Source organism: Channa argus, chromosome 9 (assembly GCF_033026475.1).
Source record: "Channa argus isolate prfri chromosome 9, Channa argus male v1.0, whole genome shotgun sequence".
Lineage (NCBI taxonomy): Eukaryota > Metazoa > Chordata > Actinopteri > Anabantiformes > Channidae > Channa > Channa argus.
In genome coordinates this window covers 15,502,947-15,526,732 of record NC_090205.1, presented here as the reverse complement: position 1 = coordinate 15,526,732, position 23,786 = coordinate 15,502,947, and the positions used below count along the sequence as shown (strand labels likewise).

Here is a 23,786-nt window from a genome sequence, read left to right as displayed (position 1 = left end):
TCACCCATCTAACATGAACAGACACACACACACACACACACACACACACACACACACACACACACACACACACACACACACACACACACACACACACAAAGACATACAGGATACACAATATGTGCAGCTGACAAAAATCGGAAATGATGGAAATGTAATAGAGAATTTTAATAAAATCATGACGCTGTCAGTGTTTTCAGGAATTAACTGCTTCATATTCAAGTAAAATGCTGTGGATTTTGAAATTGGGTTTCAGCAGTCATCCTTGCAGTACTCAAAAATCTATCATCATTTGTGCAGTGAAGCATACATTTGAACTCAATGCAAATCAATTTTTATTCTCCCCAGTTTTATTATGTAACAAATCAATGAGGACAACCCACCACCTTGTTTGTAAGAAACTAATGTCTAAGCTTTTAACAAGAAATCTTTCAGTTTTCTGACATAAAAACTCCATTGTGGGTGTCAGGGTGCCCTCTGCTGGTCAGTCAACTTACATGTACTTGCTATTTATACTAAACGACCCTGCACAAGATGGATTTCATGTTTCTTTTAACATTCCCATTTCATATATAACAACCTTGACAAAGTCTTCTTTGTTGGGTTACGTAAGAAGCAATTTCCTTTTTTCACTCACATCCTTCTTTTTTCATTTGTTTAACTGTTCATTTAAAATTACTTGATTGATGACAGCTAGCCAGGGGATCTGCCATCTACTTTTCATTGGAGAATTCACATGAGAAGTAAGGTGCCTTTAAAAGTCAATTTAAAGAGCACACTTTTATATGAGCTGTCAGGCTTTAAATCTTTTCCCTTAAATCTGTACTGGTTGTTTCCTGCTTGTACCTAAAATGACACACAGGACAAAACTTACCAAGCTAAACACAACCACCGAGGAACAGAGAAACAAAGGGCAGGAGAAAACTATTGCAGTTCAGCAGCTCACATAAGTCATGGGATGTGAGGTGCTTGTGTATTGAGAGGAGATAAATGCAAAGATTAGACAATAATTGGACAACAGCTGACTGAAATTTTGGAAAGAGTGGACGCTGTGATCTTGATATAGAAAGGTCACTGAATCCTGAGATGACAATGTTTCTGCAGTACTGCTTGTCTCTGCAGGCTTTGGGTAACATTTGCTGAGTGCATAATGTAGATGACTCTGTAGGTCAAATCAGCAAAGAATAACAAGGGCACTGTCTCAGTGGCATTTTAAGCACCAAAAGTATTGAGTGAATCTGACATGCTGCATATATTCTGCATGCTTTACAATATTAACAAGAATCCACACATTAAAGCAAATTACAGTTAGCTTAGAGTGAAAAAAATACAAAACTGTAGCACATGTGACACTCACTCTTGCATGTCATTTGTGTTAAGAGAGAACTGTAAATACAGACTAAACTGGAAAAGTGGTGACAGTAATACACTGCACTATCAAAGCCTAATGTAGAGAATCCACTCCAGCCAAAGGGTGCATCGCTCTTTAGTGTAAAGTCCACTCAGTCATTCTACCGTCCAGCAGTGGCCTTCTCTAGCTAATTCTGTCCAGTTACATGTGAAGCCAATATCAGCTGTGTCTGCAAAGTGCACTCCCTCCTAATAAACTGTAACTAGTGGGCCGCTGAGAGCAAAGCAAACTGAGCAATAATAACGTTGATCCTGTTGCCTGGTGTTAACTATTCAATCAAACCCACTTGTCTTTACTGGACCACATGCAGAGAGCTGCACAGGAAACACTGATACAAACACATCTGAATCATTTGACTATGCGGTGGCCCATATTTATACATTACATAATCTATGTATGTGGTGCTAAAGAAAGTCAGAGTGGGCAGCTTGTGCAGCTTAAAGCCACTAAGAAAAGAGATATTTAAGTCTTCCCCAGGTCGCTGCCATAATTTGGTAGTGTTCAGCGAATAACTGAGATATTTGTCGGGGAATATTTGTGTAAACATACCTTCTTTGCCCTCTGGGAGATCTTTGGGGCACGAGACAAAAGCTTTTCAACCAGATATTCTTTGTTCTGCAAGACAGAAATCAAAGTATGAATCATCATAACCACAAAAATGTAAAATGTTTGGATTTTAAATGGTATCATTATTTAAAATGCAATTACATCCTCAGGAGTATATTATGATAAAGTGCATAGGTTAACTTTTATATTATATGTTGTTATAAGTATGTACAACTTTATGAAGTTATGGAAAATATTACCGTAATATACATAACCAAGTTAAAACACATACCTTGGCTTTTTGGAAGAATTTACACTTCAAAAGCTCTGCAGCTGTAGGCCTAAAGTAAAAGAGAAGTGCAACTGTTAAAAATATGTCACAGGGCACTCACTGAATGTTAAAGGAGTGCTCGTTATTGATCACAGATTGCATCAGCCCTCCTCACTTAAATGTTTGGTAGATATATGGAATGTGGAGCCAACCTTTTAGCGGGATCCTTCTGAAGGCACATAGTTATTAGCTTTCTAAATGATTTGCCATATTTTTTTAGAATTTCCTTGTCCTCTACACCAGTCTCTAGAGTTGGTGGGTCATTCTGTAGGGTAAGCATTAAAACCTGAAAAAAAAAAAAAAAAAAAAAAAAAAACACAGGAAAAGAAATGGTCAAAACTGCCCACACATTTCCGCAACAGCACAAATGTCAAAGATGAGGAAAAGTAACTGACAGCACAAAACTGAAAGAAATGTTGTGAACAGTAAAATCGGCTCATGTGCAGCCTGGTCATGGCTTTGTTTTCTTGTCCAGCTAGAGCTAGTAAATGTTGCAAGTACCTTCATGGGAGGGTAGCGATGATATGGTGCAGAGCCTGTTGCTAACTCTATAGCAGTAATTCCAAAACTCCATATATCTGCTTTGAAATCATAGCCTCGAACCTGGGGGTACAAAACAGAAAACTGTACAGTCAATTTTTTTTTAATATCAATAGCACTTTGAAGCACAAGTCTGTGGGATTTATGCTAATGTGATTTAGGAGGCGAACATGTCAAAACTTCCTAACATAATAGCACTACATAAGGAAATTAATTTGCACTATGCTCAGGAGAATATATTCCCAGTGAGTTATAACAAGCGTTACAGTACCAACCGCAGCTGACTTTTGCATGGATTGATATTGACTCACCTGTTCCATCACCTCCGGCGCCATCCAGCATGGTGTGCCAACAAAGGTCTTTCGTACTTTGTTTCTAGTCATATCCCCTCCGGTGGCTAGGAATGCACTTACTCCAAAATCTGAAAATAAAGATGAATAAGCAGTGGATCATTTACAAATGACAAAATCCTTGATATGTTGTATGTGTGTGTTGTAACTGACATGGAAGCATTCAAGGGCCTTTTAGTAAATACAAAACAATGTCAATTAGCGGCTTTGAAATTCTCTGTTAAGCAATGATTGTGACAGATAAAAAAAACTGCATGATTAGTAGAGGATATGGGAAAAAAAACAGAACACAAAACAGCTAGTTTCCTGTGTCACAATAAAGAGTTTTACTCTCACCTTCTGGTTGCCATTTTTTCTTACCTATCCTAATTTGAGTAAAGTATCTCTGCTTCTGTGATAACCTGGTCTTTGAATAATATTTATTCAATATAACAGTATCACTGCATATGATATCAGTTAAAATTAAGGGTTAACAGTAATCTTTGACAAGTTCTCTCAATACGATGTAGAAATTTCTACAACGCATCATATATTTATATAAAAAAAGAAGGGTCGAGTGGAGATATCTATATATTCTCTCTCTCTATATATTATTTTCTTTCCCCAAATATATATATATATATATATATATATATATATATATATATATATATATATATATATATATATATACACACACACACACACACACACTTTTAGAAAGGCCTAAACTGTTTGACAAACCTGCAATTTGAACTGATCCATCCTCTCCCAGTAGTATGTTCCCAGCTTTCACATCCCTGAGGTCAACAAACATCAAAGTTATATGGAGCAGTATTGATTCTTCCATTCATGTGAATGAGGCCCACAGCTCACCACTTTCTGGATCTCTGGCCAAGTTCAAGGTCATTGAAATCCAGGAACTTTACAGATTACAATAATGGCATTGCAGATCGATAAATACACTACAGAAATTGTTTTAATTTTGCTTATCACTTTAGTCATTTGTTAAACTCTCTTATCCAGTGCGTGTGACATTTCCGCTAGTTACTTAAATATTATTTACAAATTACATATATATTACAATTACAAAAAGTGTTACCGGTGAATCTGTCCATTCCTGTGCAGATAGTCCAGGCCCTCCAGCACTTCCTTTAATATTGTAGCAATAATAGGCTCATCTAAAACTCGATTTTTGTCATCTTCTTTGCCCATGTGCTTAATTATATCCAGCATAGAACCTAAAAAAATAAAAATTAAAAATAAAAAGACCCCACAGAAAAAACAAACCAATTAATTTATTAGATTAATACTGTAAATGTAGGTTTTAGCCTGCCTAGGTGGTAATAGCAGGTGACATCATAGCATTAACTAAGAGTTCATGTATAATTAAACCAAAGTGTTAGAGATTTAAACCAAAGTGATTTAGTTCCATGTCGCATGGCAGGAGACACTTACCCCCACTGAGAAGCTTCATGACCAACCAAAGTTCATCCTTCACAACAAAGGAAGTGTAATAGCTGACAACATTGGGATGGTAGCACTGGCTCATTGCTTGAATTTCTTTCTGTTTTGCGGAGAATTAACAGAATATCACAAAAACTGGACATTTCACTTTTAATCGTTTAATCTGTTTTACTTTTGTGTGTACGCAGCAAACCAGATTGCAGCAATATTGTCGTTCCAATATTAAGAACAACAGATACCGGATTTTTTGATTAAAGAGAACAATAATATTGATTAGAGGCAAAGTAGCAGTAATTCATTAGAGAAAGATACAAACACACACTGAGAATTTAGCCCAATTTATTGCACTCACCAATAGCTCATCCATGCTGGTCTGGCATTTTTCCAGGTTGATTCTTTTTATGGCCACGCGCTCCTGTCTGGGGGTACAGAGGGCTGCCTGCACCACAGCTGTGGCCCCACTGCCTGAAATCACAGCCACAACAGAGCAATGACAAAGCAGATGAGAGGAAAACGGGACACACCGCTGGGAGATAACTCCCAAATTAAAGATCACTCTGTGGTTTTATGGAATTTGTTTAGATGTCTGCCTGTAAGGTTTGTGTTTTTATGTTATGGAATTAAACTTACGTGTATGCTGGCTGACATATTTTACCAAGAACAGTGACATGCTGTAAACTGACTTTTATAGACATTTTCCCAACACGATGAGTTATTAACTTGGGTTATTTTAAAATCAGGCCCCGGTGGAGTAGTGAAGTTGTTCTCAGGAAGACTACAACACACAGCATATTGCCTGTCAACTGTTTGTGGCAGATAAGAAAATAAGCAAGATCTGACAGTTTACCAGCTGATTATGAGAACAGGCGAGGGGGGCTCATGAAGAAGTACACAGCTGTGGTGTTAGTTCTTGTATGATATGACTTGTCAGCTCTTACATGCATTTGCCAAAATATTCAAGCCTCATCCTTTGGCACTTTTTCAGTACTTTTCAGATTCCCTTTGTTAATTAATTTAGTTACTAAGAATTCTAGCTAAATTCTACATGGGGTTCATAAAAACACAGGAATATAACATTATGTGGCTTATACAGGAAAATATAAATACGAGTTATAGTTGTTGATGACCTCACAATTTATTCCAATTATTCCCCACAAACACAAACACACCCTAGTCTCTACAGTAAAAGTACAAGGTTTCCAACCTCATAATAATCGCAGGCATAATGCACAGACTATATGTTGGAATGTTTTTATTTTCTCTCACTAAATGCTGTATAAACAATGCTTAACAAGGCAGTGAGAGTGTGTTTCCCCGTTATTGAACCATGACAATTGTAACTATTACTGAAACACTTTGTCAACTTATCTATTTGTGGCTTGACAGAAAATGTACCACCAACTATTTTGAGAACTGCTTTGTGAATTTGGGACTGTACCAACAGGTAGAAATGAACTGAGGAGATATAATGGGAATTGTTCACTTCTTATGCCATTTAAAATAAACAAGTAGACTAACCAATAATACTTCATGTAATAATACAATTAATGGTTATTCCTACTGCTACTAAATTGTGCATTTAAAAAAAAACAAAAAAAAACAGGATATTGAATCATTTTGGTTAGTCTACATTTTACTACCGGTAGGCCTACACTGTCAATATATTATTATCTTTTTATATCAATTGCTTAATTATAATAAACACGCACATGTAGATGTATTTTTATTGTTCACGTCAGACGTGAAAGAAAATTTAATTCTTCCATCGCGGACACCACAACTACCGTAACACTTTGCGGTCTCTACACAACCACAGCGTCTGAGATTTTACTAAAGGCTGTTACATTTGGACACACGCCATAAACTCGTAGTGCTGAAGCTGGTCTCTATTATCTGAAATAGTAATGCGCACTGAGGTGGTGTGACATTTTCCATGATTCTGCACCGTCTCGGTCACGAACATCTCTGCATTAGAACTACACACAAGTCCCCGCTAACATCCGCATTGCAAAGCCTTGCAGGAGGCTACCGCTCATGAAAAAGCCGGTAGGCCCTCGTCGTCACACACAGATGAGAAGCCGCGCAGCAGCGTGTCATTCTGTGAAAATACACAGCGTTCATCACATCTCTGGCCACTAACCTATGACTTCCTGCAGCTCGTACGACTCCCTGATAATAGGCCAGCTGGTTGTCAGCGCAGGCAGCGTTTGTTGGACAGGAGCAGGAGAATCGCCGTGATCCGCCATGATGATGATGATAATGATGCTGCGCTAGCAGCTTCTCTCTTCTCTCAGACACCAGCAGACACACACAGATGGGGGAGAGAGAGAGAGAGAGAGAGAGAGAGAGAAGTTTGACCTCACCTCCTTGATACAAGTGTCAGCTGGCAGCGACTATAGATATACACACATAGAGGCCACATCCGGCTGTTGATGTGCGTCTCTGCTGCCGCCATGTTGCAGCGGGTTTCTGGCCCAGTCGACGTTATGGTAAAGTAAAGTAAAACTTAATTTAAAAAAGTTACCTGACATTGAGCTCAATGTAAGGATAGTCACGGTAATACATATATAAAATGATATGACTTAAAATTGAAACGTCATTATGAAAATTAGAAATATTTCACAACAGATTGATTAATTTAGTTATTAAGAATTCTAGCTAAATTCTACATGGGATTCATAAAACACAGAGACAGATTTCTTAAGCTTGAAATTGGCCTCTGAGAAGATCTGATGGTTTCAACGTTTGATTGCTTTATCTTAAGTTCCTCTTTAAAACATTATATGCAAAAAGTAGAATGAAAATACGAATTTTGAATTTAATGTATAAGCCATGTCAGCCATGTTTACCAAACCAAGCAGAAATTGATTTTAATAGTGGAAGACGAACAGACAGCAAACGCAGCTCCCCGTACCAATATGACGCTGCTTTGACGCATCGCCCCAAAAACCAGCAGCGGCCGCAACGCAGTCTACGTCTACATTTCTATGAGCAGCTGCTGTAGCAACGATGAGAGCACAACCCGGAAAATAACGGACCACACACACACGTGAGCGCGCACAGAGACACCATGCCGGGAACATGTCACTCACACAGGAAGAGCTCTATTAAAATCAATTATCGTGAAGATGGCTACAGAGGCTGCGAAGATATTTAAATTGATGTTTTAGGTATAATAGGTGAAAAAGATAAATCAATGTCTAGATGAGTTTCTGTCAAACACAACTACTTTTCCGGGTCTTTTTGTGACACATTGACACGTATGTAGCAATTCAATAATGGGATCTAAAACTACAATAATACCTAAGAGATGTGTGTTGATGCGTCCAGTAGATGGCGCCATTGTTTTATGGTCTAACCTATGATAAGGGAACGGCGATTTACCAACACACTGCAGATCTGATCAAATTCATTAATACACACGGAAACATTTAAGCAACGGACAGAACTTGACTAGCAACTATTTTATATATATATAAAGCAGAAACATACCCTGGTTCCATTATTTCAAATGCGAATATTTTTAACTTTTTTTTTCTCTTTTTAAAAATAATACCTAATTCATCACCTTTTGATTTTGGAAATCCAAAATAATAATCAGCACATTTTTGTTATGCAGAATAATTAATCAACAGATTAATAAAAATAGCTACTATATATATTATTCTGATGGCTAAATATATCACCTGCCAGAAAAATGGATGTATGTAAACATGTATATATTTTATTTATGAAGCGGTCCACCCCCAGCACGTTTAGCAGCATGGATAATGAACGGATGGATGGGCTGTCAGTAGGTGGCATTGTTTACCCAGCAGAGTGGTCTTCACGCCTGCTGCTCCATTGTTGCCATTATACCTTTCTCTGTTTTACTGTAATTAATAAAGGATCGGTGTCTGTTTTGATGTGAAGACACACTCAAGCTGACACACCGTCTGACTGAAAAGGTGTTGTGCGATTCGCACAGTCATAAAATTGCAAGTTGTGTGTAAATCAAAGGCCGTTCACAGAATGAACATCCTGCCCAGTCAGTTCACCTGCTGTTATGGTTTGATTAGTCATAATGGGCAGAGCACGCGGTGGTTTACCTTGATCACGCCGTGGTAGCCAGTGAAACGTACACAGACTGTTCTGCCTGACATTTCAACGCACCAATCACTTGCGGAGGAGCTGATTGAGTCTACTTCCCTACACTGAATAGCTGAGGGGAAACGGACGGACGGCGATCTCATACGGATATCTCATCTTCAGCCGCGTCGCCACGGTCAGATCGTCTGTGACAGACCTCCAAGATACAGCGGGCCATCGCTTTCTCCTTCGACCCGGTCACACAGTCTGCTGTAGGGAGATGGCCGGTATTTTGGCGTGGTTTTGGAACGAGAGGTTCTGGCTCCCCCATAACGTAACCTGGGCTGACTTAAAAAACACAGACGAGGCAACGTTCCCGCAAGCCGAGGACCTCTATCTGGCGTGTCCTCTAGCATTCTGCATCTTTATGATACGGCTGGTTTTCGAAAGGTGGGTCTCAGCACATGTGGTAATCCCGGCTCCTTTCATACCGCTCGTTATGTCGCTGAAATGTTTCTGTGAATGATACAGCACATCCCGCGGTACACGTTTATGACTGATACCTAAACAATGGCATCTTAGGTGGTTAGCCAACAAATCACCAGAGGTGATCATCCTTCTCTCTGCAGGCCTGCAGCATTACGCGCTGTCTGCATTCGATGCATCTGTGAGTGGACAAACGGTGCAGCCAAGTTACCATACCCGCCTTATCCAGCTAGGGTCCTGCCAGCCAAGACACAAAATTCAGTGAAGCACCATGCTGAGCAGAGACTCGTTTTGGGTTTCTTTAACTGTGCTGCTGTAGTTGTCATAGAGTGCAGGTTGCATCACCATATCTCTCACTAATATTGTACAATCATCACTACAGTCAGAAACAGAGTCATCATGATGGTCTCAGCTTATGTGGGTCAGGAGTCTCTTAGGGGAGTAGTGAGTGAGGCCTTCAATTCCCATGCTAAACCCTTCACTTGTGATCTGCATTCATCCCTCATAATGCTTTATATTGTCTGAAAATATTATTTTAAAAATATAATGTGGGAAAGTTGTCTGACCTATAGCTGTAGACAGACATTCACCTTGGTGACTGACATTATCTCTGTTTTCATGCTGACAGAGTTGTGTCCTGATCTTCTCATTGCAGGTTTATTGCAAGACCATGTGCCATGGGCCTGAAGATCCAAGCCAATGGCCCCCAAAAAGCACAACCTAATGCCATCCTTGAGAAGGTTTTCACTGCTATAACCAAGGTGGTGCAGGTTCTCCTCGCATTGTTATGGTTTTGTGATCATTTCCACTACAAAGAAAGCTACATGTGCATGAAGCGTTTATTTTTCTTGTCAGCATCCAGATGAGAAGAGGCTGGAAGGCCTGTCCAAGCAGCTTGACTGGGATGTTCGGACCATCCAGCGCTGGTTCAGACAGCGGCGCAACCAGGAGAAACCCAGCACTCTCGCTCGATTCTCTGAAAGCATGTAAGGCAAACTACACCCCAGAACATAAATGCTGCAGGTCATTTTCTGTTCATGTCATAGAATGTGAGGAAAGGAAATTTTACATGCTCGCGGTGAGCGTCCTGTATGTTTTATTATTGTTGGCTGTGTGTTGGTGGGAAATACATTTGTAAGGGAAGATGGATTTAAATAGACTGTGCTGCCTCACCATTCATCAATAATACAACTGTGACAGTAGTAAAAGCAGGCATGATGTTCACACTTTGTCTCAGCAAGTTCATTTTCATGTATGGAAATGAAGGGAAAGTGCCTGCACAAAGTAACACAATCAGGAACATAGTTTACCAAAAAAGTACTATCAAGGTACTTTTCTATATTATACAAATAGGAAATTTCAATTTCTTTATTCATTATTACTATTTTCTCTGTTAACTGATAATTATCCAGTATCCAAAATGTCAGAAAGTAGTAAAAATACATACATTACTTCTCAGATGACTTCACATTGTTCGTTTTGTCCAACCAAAAGTCCAAAAGCATGTTCAGTTATCAATGACATAACAAGGCAATCAAAGTAAATCTTTACATTTGAGAAACTGCAACTTGTGAATATTTGCCTTTTGTTTGTTTAGAAAAATAACGCAAAGAATGTATCAATTTTCAAAATAGTATCTGATTACTTTTGTCATTATTAAATAACTGAGCAACTCTGGTTGTTTTTATTGAGCAAACAGAAGCAGTAATGCTGGCCTGGTCCTTTAACAGCAGTTATGAAGCCATAAAAAGTGCTATATAAGCGGCCATCTACGACTTCACTTTTGGTTCCCTGTTACTGCCTCTTACACACAGTAGTTTCTGCAGCATGTTATACTGCTGCTGTGGGGTAATAGCTGAATGTGTCCCACTGCGAACCAACAAACCCACTCAGGCTGTAATAAAGAACTGGCTAATCTGCAGTAGTGCGTTTGCCATCAGGGAGATTGCAGTTACTTAGCAGTGTGATGTTAAAGGCCAACGAGCGAGTGTGGCTGTCAGACCAGAGTCATGTCTGACACCGGTAGAGCCAATCTGGCAGTTTGAGATGCAGGGAGCCTCGCGTCTTCTGACCCGCCTGAGGCTGCGGTTCACTCTGCAGGACACTGTTGGCTGATTATACCCCTGGACTTCCATTACAGCCTCAAAGAGGAATCTTGACAAATCACAATTGCTTTCTTATAAAGAAGAAAAGACTTATGCCCTTCTCCAATATGGATGGGCTTTTTGTACATGCTTATTTGGCTTTCATTATTTTTAGGCAACGATTCTATGAAAGCTGTTATTCACATACAGCAAAACTGATTGCAGACACAATCAGCTTTTCCATGGTTTGGCCAGGTTTTCAGTCTCTGTTGCTTCCAGTGCAGTTTTCCAAACGTGGCTGGCTTCAGTTCTTCCAGCAGCGATTGTTCACTAATTAAGTCTCCTTGCACAGCTGCTGCAGACTGATAGCATTCTTTGTATCTCAGTTGTTAGAACAGCTGATCCGTTGTCTATTATTTCCATTATACAAAGAGAGAGTATGTAGCAGATACATTTTGTTTGGAAATAATGAAGTCTGCATGGAGTGCGTTTACTAGGCATTGAGTCTGACTCTATTTTTCCCAAAATATAAAAAAGCTCATGTTATTGTTTTGGTTTTGTTTGTTTTTTTACAAAGCATAGTTACCTCTTTAGGTTTAAAGTTTTTTTTTGTAGCAAGAAAAACTGTAGAAACCAATAGAAATGTATTTATTTTAATATATACAAGCAGTTTTATTTTACCACTGTGGCAGAACTTACTTACTAAGGTGTAGAATTTCAAGTCTCCATCTGAGCCGCAATGACAAATTAAGATAAATTGTTTTTGCAGTGTAGTTTTACCTGCAAGCTCCTCGTGTCTCCACTTTTTCTTACAACAGGCTGAAGCAGGATCACGCTTTGATGTCCTAAATAGTTTCCTTTCCTGTCTGATCTCATCTTCCTAACGTAATTTTGTACAATGAATCTTTCAAGGCAGTTATATTGACACTAGAATGTTTGTGAACCCAGTATTTCTCCATAAATATGACCAAAAAAATGTTTAGGGCCTCATACAAGTGTTTCCAGTAAATGTCTCCCAGGGCTGTACATCAGCTTTGAGGGATTTCATTCTCCTTTTTAGAACAGCATTAACTCAGGGATGGTGGTTGGCTTACTTGCCTGAACATCAGGTCAATTCACAGCATTTCTACAGACTTTGACTTGGCCATTCCAAAAAAAGTACTTTTGTTTTAACTATTCTTTGGTAGAATGACTCGTGTATCTAAAGTCATTGTCTTAGTGTGTTAAGAATAGATACCTTCATATTTTCCTACAGTGTTTGTGTGACCCAGAAACAGTAAAGCAGGCCTAAATTATGACACTGCCACCACCATGATTTATTGATGGAATAAAGTTTGCAGTGTTTGGTCATCACCCAACATGCTGCTTTTTATTCAAGGCAAGAATGTCCTCTCCACCAAATTCACAGAATGTTTTTTAAAGAGCCTTCGGCCTTATCCACATGGCCTTGAGCAAATTTTAGATGGGCAGTAGTTTTCTTTTTGGAAAGTAGAGGCTTCCTCATTGCAGCTCTGGCTCGAACACCATTGTTGTTCAATGTTCTTCTCTCATGCACATTGAAATTAGCCAGTGTAAGAGCAGGCTTCAATTTCCCAGACGTTACCCTGTTGCTCTTGTGATTTCCCGGACTATTACACACCTTGCTGTTGATGAGATTTTTGTTGGTCAAACACTCCTAGAGAGGATAACAATGGTGCTGAATGGCATCCAGACATTTTAGAAAATCTTTTGTAACCTCTGCCAGACTCCTGAGCATCAACAACTCTTCTTTTGAGGTCTTCAGAAATCTCCTTTGTTTAAGCCATGACATACTTCTACAAACTTATGTTGTCAAGATCAGACTTCAACAGCCAATACCTGGATTTTATTTATTTATTTAAATCAAACAGGCTTCCCAGACTCACATTTTATTGTCATCTCATTGATCAAAACATCAGAATCTATTTTGCCCTTCAAATAAACTGTTAATTCTTGGTTCACATTCTTTTGCAATACACAAATATGTCTAAAAATATAATCATGTTTTAAATTAAATGTGTGCAGAAATATAGAAAAAAGTGCCACTGTATCTGGAATCTGGTAGGAAATAACTACGGTAGCTGTATCTACAGACAATAAATTACATCTTACTCTGCCTTTAAAGTTCACTAATTAATGCATTATTTCCCATGTTTCCTTTCCTTTCATCAGACATAAAATTGAAGCCTACAGTAGAATCTTAAAAAATAAAATGAGCTTAGACATTGACCTTTATACACTCATACTATTATTAGCTGCTGCTATGCTCATTTCCGCTCTTCCTCTAACCAATATGTAGGTGTATAATTTTCATACCTTTTAACCAACACACCTCCACAGAAGCAGCTCTGTAGATACCAAGCCGACAGCTAATAAGCATGTTCGTGCTCAGCAGATGCTTTTACTCAACCTGAGAGATGAGCCATACACATGTTCTTCACAGAGGACAGCCGCACCCATTTTTCCTTAAAATTAGTTGCAGTCTTCTGACACCACATTAAAACGACTGGCTATTAACAACATTTTTATGTGTGGGATTTGCAATCGTGTCTACTAATCAGACAAAATTAGGTGTTGCTGCAGATTTAACAGCAAAGTGGGAATAAAGCCAATGTTTCTCCCAGCTGACATTTGACCAGACTTGAAGCATCATGACTAATTGTTATGTTGAACCATCCAGAAGAAAAAATTGGCCGACATTATTTTACTCCAAAGCTGTGTTTTGTTTTTTTCACAGGACTGGTTCATCAAAAAGCTCATGTTATTGACTATATTTGGTAACAGGAAGTAACGTTTTAGTTGCTGCTACATCACATACAGCAAATCAACAATGAGCCTTACAAATGAAGTGAAAATAAATGGAAACTCTTAGAGAGAACAGTTAATTACAATAAACGTCTGTCTATTCACAGGAAGCTATTGTGAGTCATGTGTAGCAGTGATTCCGTAGAATTTGAAAGATATTCTTGTAGGATTTGCAAACCAGTTGCCACCCAACAGTCATCACTCTGTGGCAGGTCGCTTTGGCTTTACAGTGCCTTTGATTAAGCACAAAAGCAGTAAACGGTAGCTTCCACAGGCCACGGTAACATGCTGACAAGTTGTCTGGTAATAATTAAAAAGACACAACTGGCTTCTTAAACAAGCATCCACGTAACAGACTTGCTCTGCTTAATGTGTGTGGACTGAGAAGTGCCCATGGATGTACCCTGTAAGTGTTTATGTCATGCTGTGTTTCGAGGTTGTGACTCTCAAAATATGTTTGATCTGTCAGCTGGAACAACCACATGGGACAACTTAGTGCAAAGTATGTAAAGCTGCATCAGTGTTGCCATAGCCATAGGAGTGAACAGAGGATGTTTTCTTCATGTCACAGAAATGTGGTTTAACTTCTCCTTTCCAATGCATTTTACTTCATGACAATGTCTTGACTGTATTCAGAATTATATGCAGGTCTCAGAAAACATGTTTCTCTGGGGAAAGAATTTAATCTAATTATTGTGAAACGCAGTGACAACTCTGTAACACTGAACAAGGATTCTCTCATTCAAACCTCAAAGTAAAATTCGCTTTGTTCTCTGCAAAAAAAACACGTGCTTATGTCTGATGCAGTTTACAGTGTTGTGTAAAATAAGCTATATAAACTAGCTTTCTATCTTGATGTAAATCCTTCCTCTCAGTTGCTGACTGTTATGAGTTTGGTATACATCCATATCTTCTACTGAAGTATCGGCCGAAGTAGTTTTCGCCTCAGAGCTCATGATCAAATTGTCCACCATTGTGGGGTTTTGTAAATTCTGTGCAGCGTTCTATGAAGCACAGAGCAGGTTAGGCTTGGACTGGACACTGAGTGCCTTGTGTTTCCCTCTGGACATAACCAGTCTGAAGTCAATGATGTCCCAATTTTTTATAATGAGTCACCCTAGACTGCAGATGGGGGGGTAAGAAAACCTCACAGTAGTTCAGATTTCTGATTACAGGGATAGTGTTTGAGGCACATAGTGTTCTGCAGTGTACTGCACATACCACTAAACACAGTAAATAGTTCAAATTGCATTACAGAGACCAGGGTAACAAAACTAAGTGTGCAGGTCATTTTGCAGCTTTTTTTCTTTCTGTCAGATTTATTATGTTTTTCTTCTTCTTCTTTTTTTTCAGGTGGAGATTTACATTCTATCTATATATATTTACCTACGGAGTGCGTTTTCTTAAAAAGGTAAGTCTGACTTGCAAACAAATGAGCACTGGTGAGTGTTATGACTGTTAGACTTAGTATGAGTCATTGAGGTTTAAAGTCATTATCTACAGAGGGTTCATACCCCGCATGAAAATCTTGTGGTTTCTGAATGTACTGATACCTGGCCATGAGACAGGCAGGTAGAAGAGATGTTCTGTTCTAATTTTCTAAAGTAATTAAAGTATTTTCCTTGTACAGAGTGTTGATATGTAATTGATGGTAGCTCTTATGACAAGATTTCAAGTAAAAGGGGGAACAGTTGAGAAATAAAACAGTCCTTGTGCAGTCCATTAATATTCATGTGTGGGAGGTACTAGTTCAATGGTTATTTGAAATGAACATCCTACTCTTTGCAGAATCATAAAACAATTCCATATAGGAACTCAAGAGATGACTGTAGCTATTTATTGGCAGTTAATTTACTGTAAACATTAAAATTACACTGTTAATGGGTTCTGGATGAAATGTTATTGTTAAATGGATAAAGTGATAAATCTAATATTTCCACATGTGGATAGAAGCTATTGTGATTATTCTTCACTAAGAAGTGATAGCAGTAATATTTGCTTTTTTTTTAGTTTTAACATAAATGGGTTGTTTTGTGTTTTTGTTTTTGTTTTTTTGTTTTAATTGCAGTTATGGGTCTGTAGGTTCCCCAAACCATTGCCCTTCAAATCATTTAGATAATGTAAAAACTGAGATTGGTTCAGAGTAATATTTATATTAACAAATTTGTACATGTTACACAATTAAAAAGGTGCAGTTGTTTGAAATAACATTACAATTAAAACATAAAGATCTGATTAACTATTATTGAAAGTTAATGCTGTTTTGTGGAAAAACTATAGTCGAATTATAGTTGAAAGATTTGATGTAAGGAAACCACAAGACACATGATTTTAATGATTAAAGTCTATTGAGTAAAATTTACTTTCCACTTATGCCTGATTCATAAAACACAAATGGTAAATGAGCTGGAGCTTTTTGATTTTTGCCCAAAATGGACTGTATTTAGGAGCTCACACCTTTTTATATGTTCAGAATCATTTAGAGCAGGGCTGTGCCAGGCTGTCCTCAGCTTAATAAGAATAAGTTTCTGACGCATATCTAACCCTGAGATGCACAAATACATCTCTGTTAAAACGGATATCTACTGTATCTATGCTTTTTAGAAAAATATACAGTGTATTAGTTATGTAGCAGCAGCTGTAATTAACCAGGACAACATTTGGCCAAATAAGATTTTTTTTATTGGCCAGATTTCAAAGTAAACATTTTTACTTCAAACCTTATTTTTCCTGTCACAGTCTGTGCCACATCCACTCAGTTTGTAAAAATTGAAAATGTATTATATTACTAGGTGTACATTGCCATTGTAATTTTCCTTGGATACTTCAGGATTTAAAAAATTTGAGTTTTCGAGCGCCACTCTCCTTGACAGTTTGAAATCCCAGCAGCTGTTGAGGTTACTGATGAGTTACTGGCACAATTTAGAGTTTTCACAAACTATGTGAGCCGGTGGTCACTTTGATGCTATTGAAATATGTGGCTGAGATAAATTCATACATTTCATATACATGAATGAAAATACGTAGATTGATCTCCAAAGCAATAGTTGAGATACAATAGCAGAAAGGAGAAAACGTCACAGAAATAAGTTGCATGACAAAGCACTTTGTGAAAATAGTCCATTCCCTGGCAATCCCTGCTGCAGGCTCTAGTCTCTGGGATTTATTAATAGAGCACGTCTGCAGAGGAGGGCAGGGGATGTAAACTCACATAGGTGGGTCATTGTTTGCCTGTGACACATTCTTTACTATTTCTTTTCATCCTGTGTTTATTATATTATCACTCAGGACTTAATATGAGGATGGTTTCTTAGATGTCCAGTCTAATTATATATAAAAGTGGTCACTCCAACATCTCTCAACGCAGTGATTCAGTATCTTATAATCCACTTTCATTTAATTCAGAATCCATCAACATGATTATTATTTTTCAGTGGTCATATTGATATGCTTGCGTTAGATATTAAATAACAAGGAAATAATGAACTCTTACTGTATGTGTGGGAACAGCATAACTCTGCCTTGACACTGTAATTAACAGAGCTGGATCTTTCTAGGTTTTATTGAAAAGCTAAGTCTGCTTGATAATAAATGAAAGAATGACTAAATGACTATATTTTTGTAATACAATACAACTAATGACTCATTGTTGTGGATTAAATTTTTTAACCTATATTACAGTAGCATTTTAATTATGTAACTAGTATTCAATTGCATATTTTATTTTCAGACACAAAAAATGTCTTCCATATAGGTTACTATGTATTTTAAGTCAGTGTTTTCATTTATTACAGACTCCATGGTTATGGAACACAAAAGAGTGCTGGTATAACTACCCTTACCAGGTATAATTTTTTTTAATTTAATAACAGTAATTTTCACCCATGCTCAGAAATTGTAAGATGACTTGTGATAATTTTTTTGTGTTTTATGCAGCCACTGACAGTGGACATCCATTACTACTATATACTGGAGCTGTCCTTCTACTTGTCCTTACTCTTTTCCCAATTCACAGATATCAGGAGGAAGGTATGAATGTCACACCAAACACACAGTGCATTGTGCATCTCTAACAATATAGATTGTTTGTTAAATTTTACACAAATGTTTCCCATTGAATCCAGAAAAATATGCTCTGACTCTCCCATTGTAAGTTGCACTGTCACAGTCACTATCAACCTGGTTGTCCATCTCTCTCTTACTGTTACCATAGTTCTGAGATGTTTAGTCTACATTTGCTTTGTGCCTCTCACTGTCAAACTTCATAAAAACTTTTCCTAAGCTTTGTGTGAGAAAGGTGCTGTTATTAGGTGCTGTTGTCGGGTTTGTTCTTTTTGATGAAAAGCTTTTGTGTAATCCGCTCCTCGAAACACACCAAATTAGTGCTTTGATAATGTTGGTCTCATAAGATACTCAGGTATTATGTAGGTCCTTGAAGAACAAAGTCAGTGAAATAAAACAATTTCTCTTCACATGATAATATAAGCATGTATTTAAACCTAAACATTTAAAAGGTACTAACTGGGTCTGTGCAAATGGCTACACCTTTGGTTCACTACATATCAGTTTGCATGCTCTCCAGCCATGATCTTACTAAACTGTCACTCCTGTCTCCAGTCCGTCTGCACACTCCACACGCTGCACCCACAGCGGCAGTGATCCGTACGCCTTCGCTCTGTCAGCTTTTTGTTGATTGTCGGCATGTTGTCTGTTTTTGTTTCTCCTTTCAGTTTTTTAATGCATAGTCCTACACTGAGGAGGTCCTCTTCACACCCTGCCATTCCCAGTATGTTGTCCCTGCACATTCTTGCCCTGCTTTGCATTTTGTATCTTTTATTATTACCCTTGCTCCTCATCTTGATTCTCATCCTCTGTTTTACACACATTTCAGTAGCTAGAGTTTTGCTAGAGGCAGACTTCCCATGCCACCTGTCTACATCCTTAGTCATCTAGAGCTCCAGTAAGACAATTCTCACTGTTTTTACCAAAACTGGACCAAAGTTTAAATGTCCCATATTTTTATGTTTATGTTGCACTGGTGATTCTTCTTTCTGCTTAGTCAACACTAACAAAAATCTATAGAGACATAATAGATAAGATAAGCTGTTTTCCACACAGATTACTTTTACTTTAGATAATTGCAGTAAGTTTGGTTAATACTGATACTTTTACTTAAGACACATTTAAAAACATCATGACATATTTTTACACTGTGGTATATTTTAAGATGACTAAAAAAGTTTTATTCAATGCAGCATCAGCTGGGAAGTCAAGTATGTCCAACACATTCAATAAATTCATCCATAATTTAGCAACACAATCTTAACAGCACAGTGTTCATAAATACTTAGTCACTTGATAGAAATGTTTGAATAGGTGATGATTAATATTTTTTCAACTGCTGTCCTAATCACAGTTGCAATACTGAACAAAAGGAGATTTTATGATGAAGGACATTCATCAATGCAGTAATAAAATGTGCAGCTGCTACTTGGGTAAAACATATGGTAAGGTCACAAAAATTCAGAGACATATTGCCTCCTCTGCCACTTTTGAAAACAGGCTCTTCGCGCTCCACAGTGGTTTCACTTATTCAGTTTGTTTTGGTCAGCAAGAAGGCGTTACTCATTCCTATAATACTTGTGTGTAATTTTAATGAACACACAAAGCTGTGCACCATATCCCTCTCACTTTATCACATTTCTACATCATACTGCAGTAGATGCTCAGGATATGTCCTGCATGCAGTCAATCAAACAGCTGTAAAGTCATTTGAAAAGTACTTGAGTAACATTTCCTTGACGACTGTGTCCCCAGGATTTCCTGATCATGTTTCTGCACCACGTGGTAACGATCTCCCTCATCACCTTTTCCTATGTGAACAACATGGCACGAGTGGGAACTCTGGTCATGTGTCTACATGATGCAGCTGATGTGCTGATAGAGGTGAGGATGGTTGAGCCAACAAAAAGTCTGTAGATGGGTACATTGAGGCAAAGATGGCTGGGTGTGCGGTTGGGGTTATTGGAGTACATGTTACATGTGTTTTTATATTTGTTCCTCAGGCTGCCAAGATGGCCAACTATGCCAAATGTCAGATACTGTGCAACCTCCTGTTTGCAATGTTTGCAATTCTTTTCATAAGTTCCAGGCTGGGAGTTTACCCCATCTGGTGAGTGTTATTCAGCTTCCTGTGCACCATAGTTAGCATCCTTCTGATTGCTGTTTTCAGTGATGGGGAGCAAAGCTTGTCACAGCCATGATACTATCTCAACCATCTCAGTGCTTTTTTCTCGGCAATGGTTGGCAGTTCATACACATCTCTGTGAATTTTGTTGCTAAGTAATAGTTTCTATGGATACAACAGCTTAAACCTCTCAAAGAAATCCAAACAAATCAGCAAATGAAAAGCAGATAATTATGGTTATTGCTTTATCATTGAAACGGTGTCAAAGTTTCACCTGGTTGTGCAAACATCAAAGGGGTTTCCACTCATGAATCTTTTATCATTTTTGCGCTGTTTCTTGTCTGATCATATTTATTCATCCTGTTGAGCTGTGGCTAATTCATCCAATTAGCTTTATCAGAGAGGTTTAAATAGTTCAAATACTTTATTGTGGCTTTGCTTTACCCAGACATTTAGAAGTCGAATTAGAGTCGTTTTTTTACTGCCAATCATAATGCACCACTCTCATGATATTTGCAGAGCTATGACAAATTAGTTTTAGTTCTTTAAAGTTTGTCATGAGGAGCACTCTTATCAGGCATTTCACTAGTGAAACGTGATTTGATTCAGAGGAAGCAGTTTTTGTTGTCTTTAATAAGAACATCTATTGTGAAGAGAGCATTTGGGAAATACACATGCTTTTAGATTATTTGTGCAGCACAGTTTTAAAAAGGTTTAAGATGGCATCCAACATTTCCCTGCCTTTGTTTCCACATAATGTAATATGATGATCCTACACTTCATTGTAGTCAGCCCCCACCTCCAGTAGTAAAGTTGTCATTACTGTAAAGCTGTTGCTATGGTTTCAGTATCGGGAGAATGATTCACAGACAGCCATTTGCAAGAATTGGCCCAGGGATAAATTTAACACAGATCCTTGAAATTCTGATCGTATGTCATGAAGCCAAGCGAGCTATAATTTGTTTTTCTACTCCATTTGCTGTTTTTTAATAACATAACAGATTTAATGCTCTGCTGATATTGAACTATAAACAAAATGCTTTTTCAAAGACATATCTGTCAGCACTAAAACCACATCATTAAACGCCAGGTGTTCTGTGAAAGACAAAGAACTAGAGCATAGCCTGCCTCATTTCATTTCACTGACCTCTCTTTGGTTTCATCTGCCTTCCCATGTCCTCAAAAACAGACATTCTCCCACTCAGAGAGAGCACCTATAATTCATACAGTATGTTTTTTCTCATAAAGCATGTGCATTTAATTATGTCTCGCTCCCTCTATTGCCATGGAAGGATTTTAAACACCACCTTGTTTGAGAGTTGGGAGATTGTGGGGCCCTACCCATCTTGGTGGGTCTTCAACCTTCTACTGATTCTGCTACAGCTTCTTCATTCTTTCTGGTCCTACCTCATAGTGAAGACAGCGTGCCGAGCCATCTCCAAAGGAAAGGTGAGTGACTACGCATGGCCGCATTTTTAAGCTTTTCTGCTTAATCCTCCATTTATAGGTAGCATTTCTATAAATACTGTGTAGTATACTCAGTAGCACCTTTTGACTTCTCCTCTCTGTTCTCATTGCCAACCTGAAATCTTCTAGGTGGGAAAATGGAATCCCTTACATGTAAGTATCCTAAAGTAGAAAGAGCTCGGTTAATAGTTTGCTTTACATTTCCTTTGATCTTGTACTAGTAACAGCCATGTGGTCCTGATTGTCAATCAGTCTTAATTTAGCATCAAAGATGCAATATTATCCAGTTGACTGAGATTAAATGTCTCAATAGCTATTGAATTGTTTGCCTTCACCTTTGGCACATACATGTTCATGTTCCCTTCAAGGTGACATGTAATAACATGATGTTCTTATTCACAAACGTGACACTTATGTAAAATGTGACATTTACATAAGCCTTAACTGTACCTTGTACAATTAAGAGCCAATTAGCAACAGTTACTGAACTGCAAATTTCTACATATTATCATTGTCATTGTGAGCATGTTACTATGCTGACATTAGCATGGACATGGCTTAAGTCACTGCTGTGCTTCCAATAGCTGCTAGCAGGGCTGTAGTCTGTTTGTTTGGAAATGTTGAATATATTTGCTTGCCTCCAACTGACACGTCAAATTTTATAATATCTACTGCTAATTGATTTATGTGATTGGCAGAAATGTAACCAACAATTTTGCTATTTAATAATTTATCGGTCCAAAATTGCCAAAGATTCACTGGTATCTAAATTTTCAATTGGACAATAGTCTTTGTTCTATAATATTATGAATTGCATATCTGTGCTCTGAGAAGCTACAATTTGCATTTTTAACAATTATTTTCTGTCATTTAACAGAAGGAACAAAATAGCAACAATGACAATCATTGGCTGCCACTCAATATCGTTTAGAGTTTGCAAATAGATTTTATGGCTTTTACAGCTTGTAGCTTGATATTGATTGGCAGAATACCTCCCATTGTGACGTGCAACAGCCCATTTGTAATTGTGTCATGCACGGCTACCACAGATAATGACCCAGACGGGACTTTTAATGGGAAAAAAATTATCTCAATCATCTCTCCATTTCTCCAGGTTTCTAAAGATGACCGCAGCGACATAGAGTCCAGCTCTGATGAGGACGACAGCCCCCCACCTAATCACAAGCACCACAGCAGCGCCACTAACGGGACCAATAAAAATCACGGGACCAACGGCTACTTTACAGGAGCATTGTATCCCGATGAACACTGACTAACCTGACATCACTGGAGCCATGCTACAGGCACCATCTGTATGTTTGTGTAGGAGACATCAAACACATCGCCTGTCTGTTACTGGAAGTTCTTAAGATTAATGTCAATGCAGTTTTGTTATTAGTTTGACTCTCTACTAATTTCCTAATTAATTTTCTTTATCAATATATTGCACTCAGTGAGCTATCAAAACACTCTTATCAGTACAACCCACTCTTTGTTTAGCCAATGAATGAAAGCATTCCTCTTCATGGCATACGCATGCTACTTGTAACATACAGTAGTCTGGCATACTGGGGGGTATTTTGCTTTTGTTGTATTTATTTTTCATAAATACATTTGCAGATGATTGTCAGATATTTGTTCTACTTTGACATCAGTGTTAAAGAATAAATAACCTTGAACAACAACCTTTCATTTTTTTCACACCACACATTATGGTATTGACAAAAGGCGGAAGACCTGGGTTTACTTTTAGAGTAGAATCGTCACAGCAGCCACTGAGTTTGTCTTTACTCACAAATTAATTTTAATGTGTGAAGTTACTCACATTAAACAATTAAAAAACTCTACACTCAAACTGTATATGAGATGTCAATAACAGTATTATGTGTGTGCATCAGATATGGCTAGATGCTGTATTCCCTATCAAAGCATTTTGTTAAGTATTCTGGTACTTTTCTGATAAGAGAAAAAAGTGCCTTTAATGAAATGCTTATGAGGCAGACATGCGTTGTTTGAAATATTCAATAAAAAATACGAGGATTCCAAA

General features: G+C 38.0%; 2 protein-coding genes across 7 annotated transcripts in view; one reads left to right on the top strand and one right to left on the bottom strand.

Moving 5' to 3' along the window:
* Positions 1-8,124, bottom strand: part of stk39 (serine threonine kinase 39) — a 19,939-nt gene extending 11,815 nt beyond the window's left edge. For 4 of the 5 annotated variants that reach the window (XM_067515808.1, XM_067515809.1, XM_067515810.1 and 1 more), the window contains exons 1-10: positions 6,765-6,905; positions 4,977-5,089; positions 4,616-4,724; positions 4,260-4,398; positions 3,902-3,957; positions 3,140-3,249; positions 2,790-2,891; positions 2,441-2,574; positions 2,250-2,298; positions 1,961-2,026 (exon numbers count right to left, since the gene is read on the bottom strand). In XM_067515808.1, coding sequence (XP_067371909.1) covers positions 1,961-2,026; positions 2,250-2,298; positions 2,441-2,574; positions 2,790-2,891; positions 3,140-3,249; positions 3,902-3,957; positions 4,260-4,398; positions 4,616-4,724; positions 4,977-5,089; positions 6,765-6,870 — 984 coding nt within the window. In that variant the 5' untranslated portion in view covers positions 6,871-6,905. Of the gene's footprint in view, positions 1-1,960; positions 2,027-2,249; positions 2,299-2,440; positions 2,575-2,789; positions 2,892-3,139; positions 3,250-3,901; positions 3,958-4,259; positions 4,399-4,615; positions 4,725-4,976; positions 5,090-6,764; positions 6,909-7,538 lie in introns of those variants that run through there. The other variant, XM_067515807.1, reaches the window with a different exon arrangement.
* On the top strand, positions 6,976-23,786 carry cers6 (ceramide synthase 6). 2 transcript variants are annotated; one of them, XM_067515814.1, is made up of 11 exons: positions 6,976-7,113; positions 9,834-9,939; positions 10,034-10,164; positions 15,439-15,496; positions 17,880-17,930; positions 18,022-18,114; positions 19,903-20,031; positions 20,151-20,257; positions 21,565-21,721; positions 21,869-21,892; positions 22,854-23,786. In XM_067515814.1, exons 2-11 carry the CDS (start codon positions 9,856-9,858, stop codon positions 23,010-23,012), a joined length of 993 nt encoding a protein of 330 aa, XP_067371915.1. In that variant the 5' UTR covers positions 6,976-7,113; positions 9,834-9,855; the 3' UTR covers positions 23,013-23,786. The 2 variants fall into 2 exon arrangements, with proteins under 2 accessions (XP_067371915.1, XP_067371914.1); XM_067515813.1 differs by lacking the exon at positions 6,976-7,113 and adding an exon at positions 8,327-9,142.

Coding starts and splice junctions, on each gene's coding strand:
- cers6 (XM_067515813.1), top strand. CDS start 8,973: ATGGCCGGTATTTTGGCGTGGTTTTGGAACGAGAGGTTCTGGCTCCCC. Junction 9,143..9,833: donor ATACGGCTGGTTTTCGAAAG/GTGGGTCTCAGC, acceptor TTCTCATTGCAG/GTTTATTGCAAGACCATGTG. Junction 21,722..21,868: donor GAGCCATCTCCAAAGGAAAG/GTGAGTGACTAC, acceptor GAAATCTTCTAG/GTGGGAAAATGGAATCCCTT.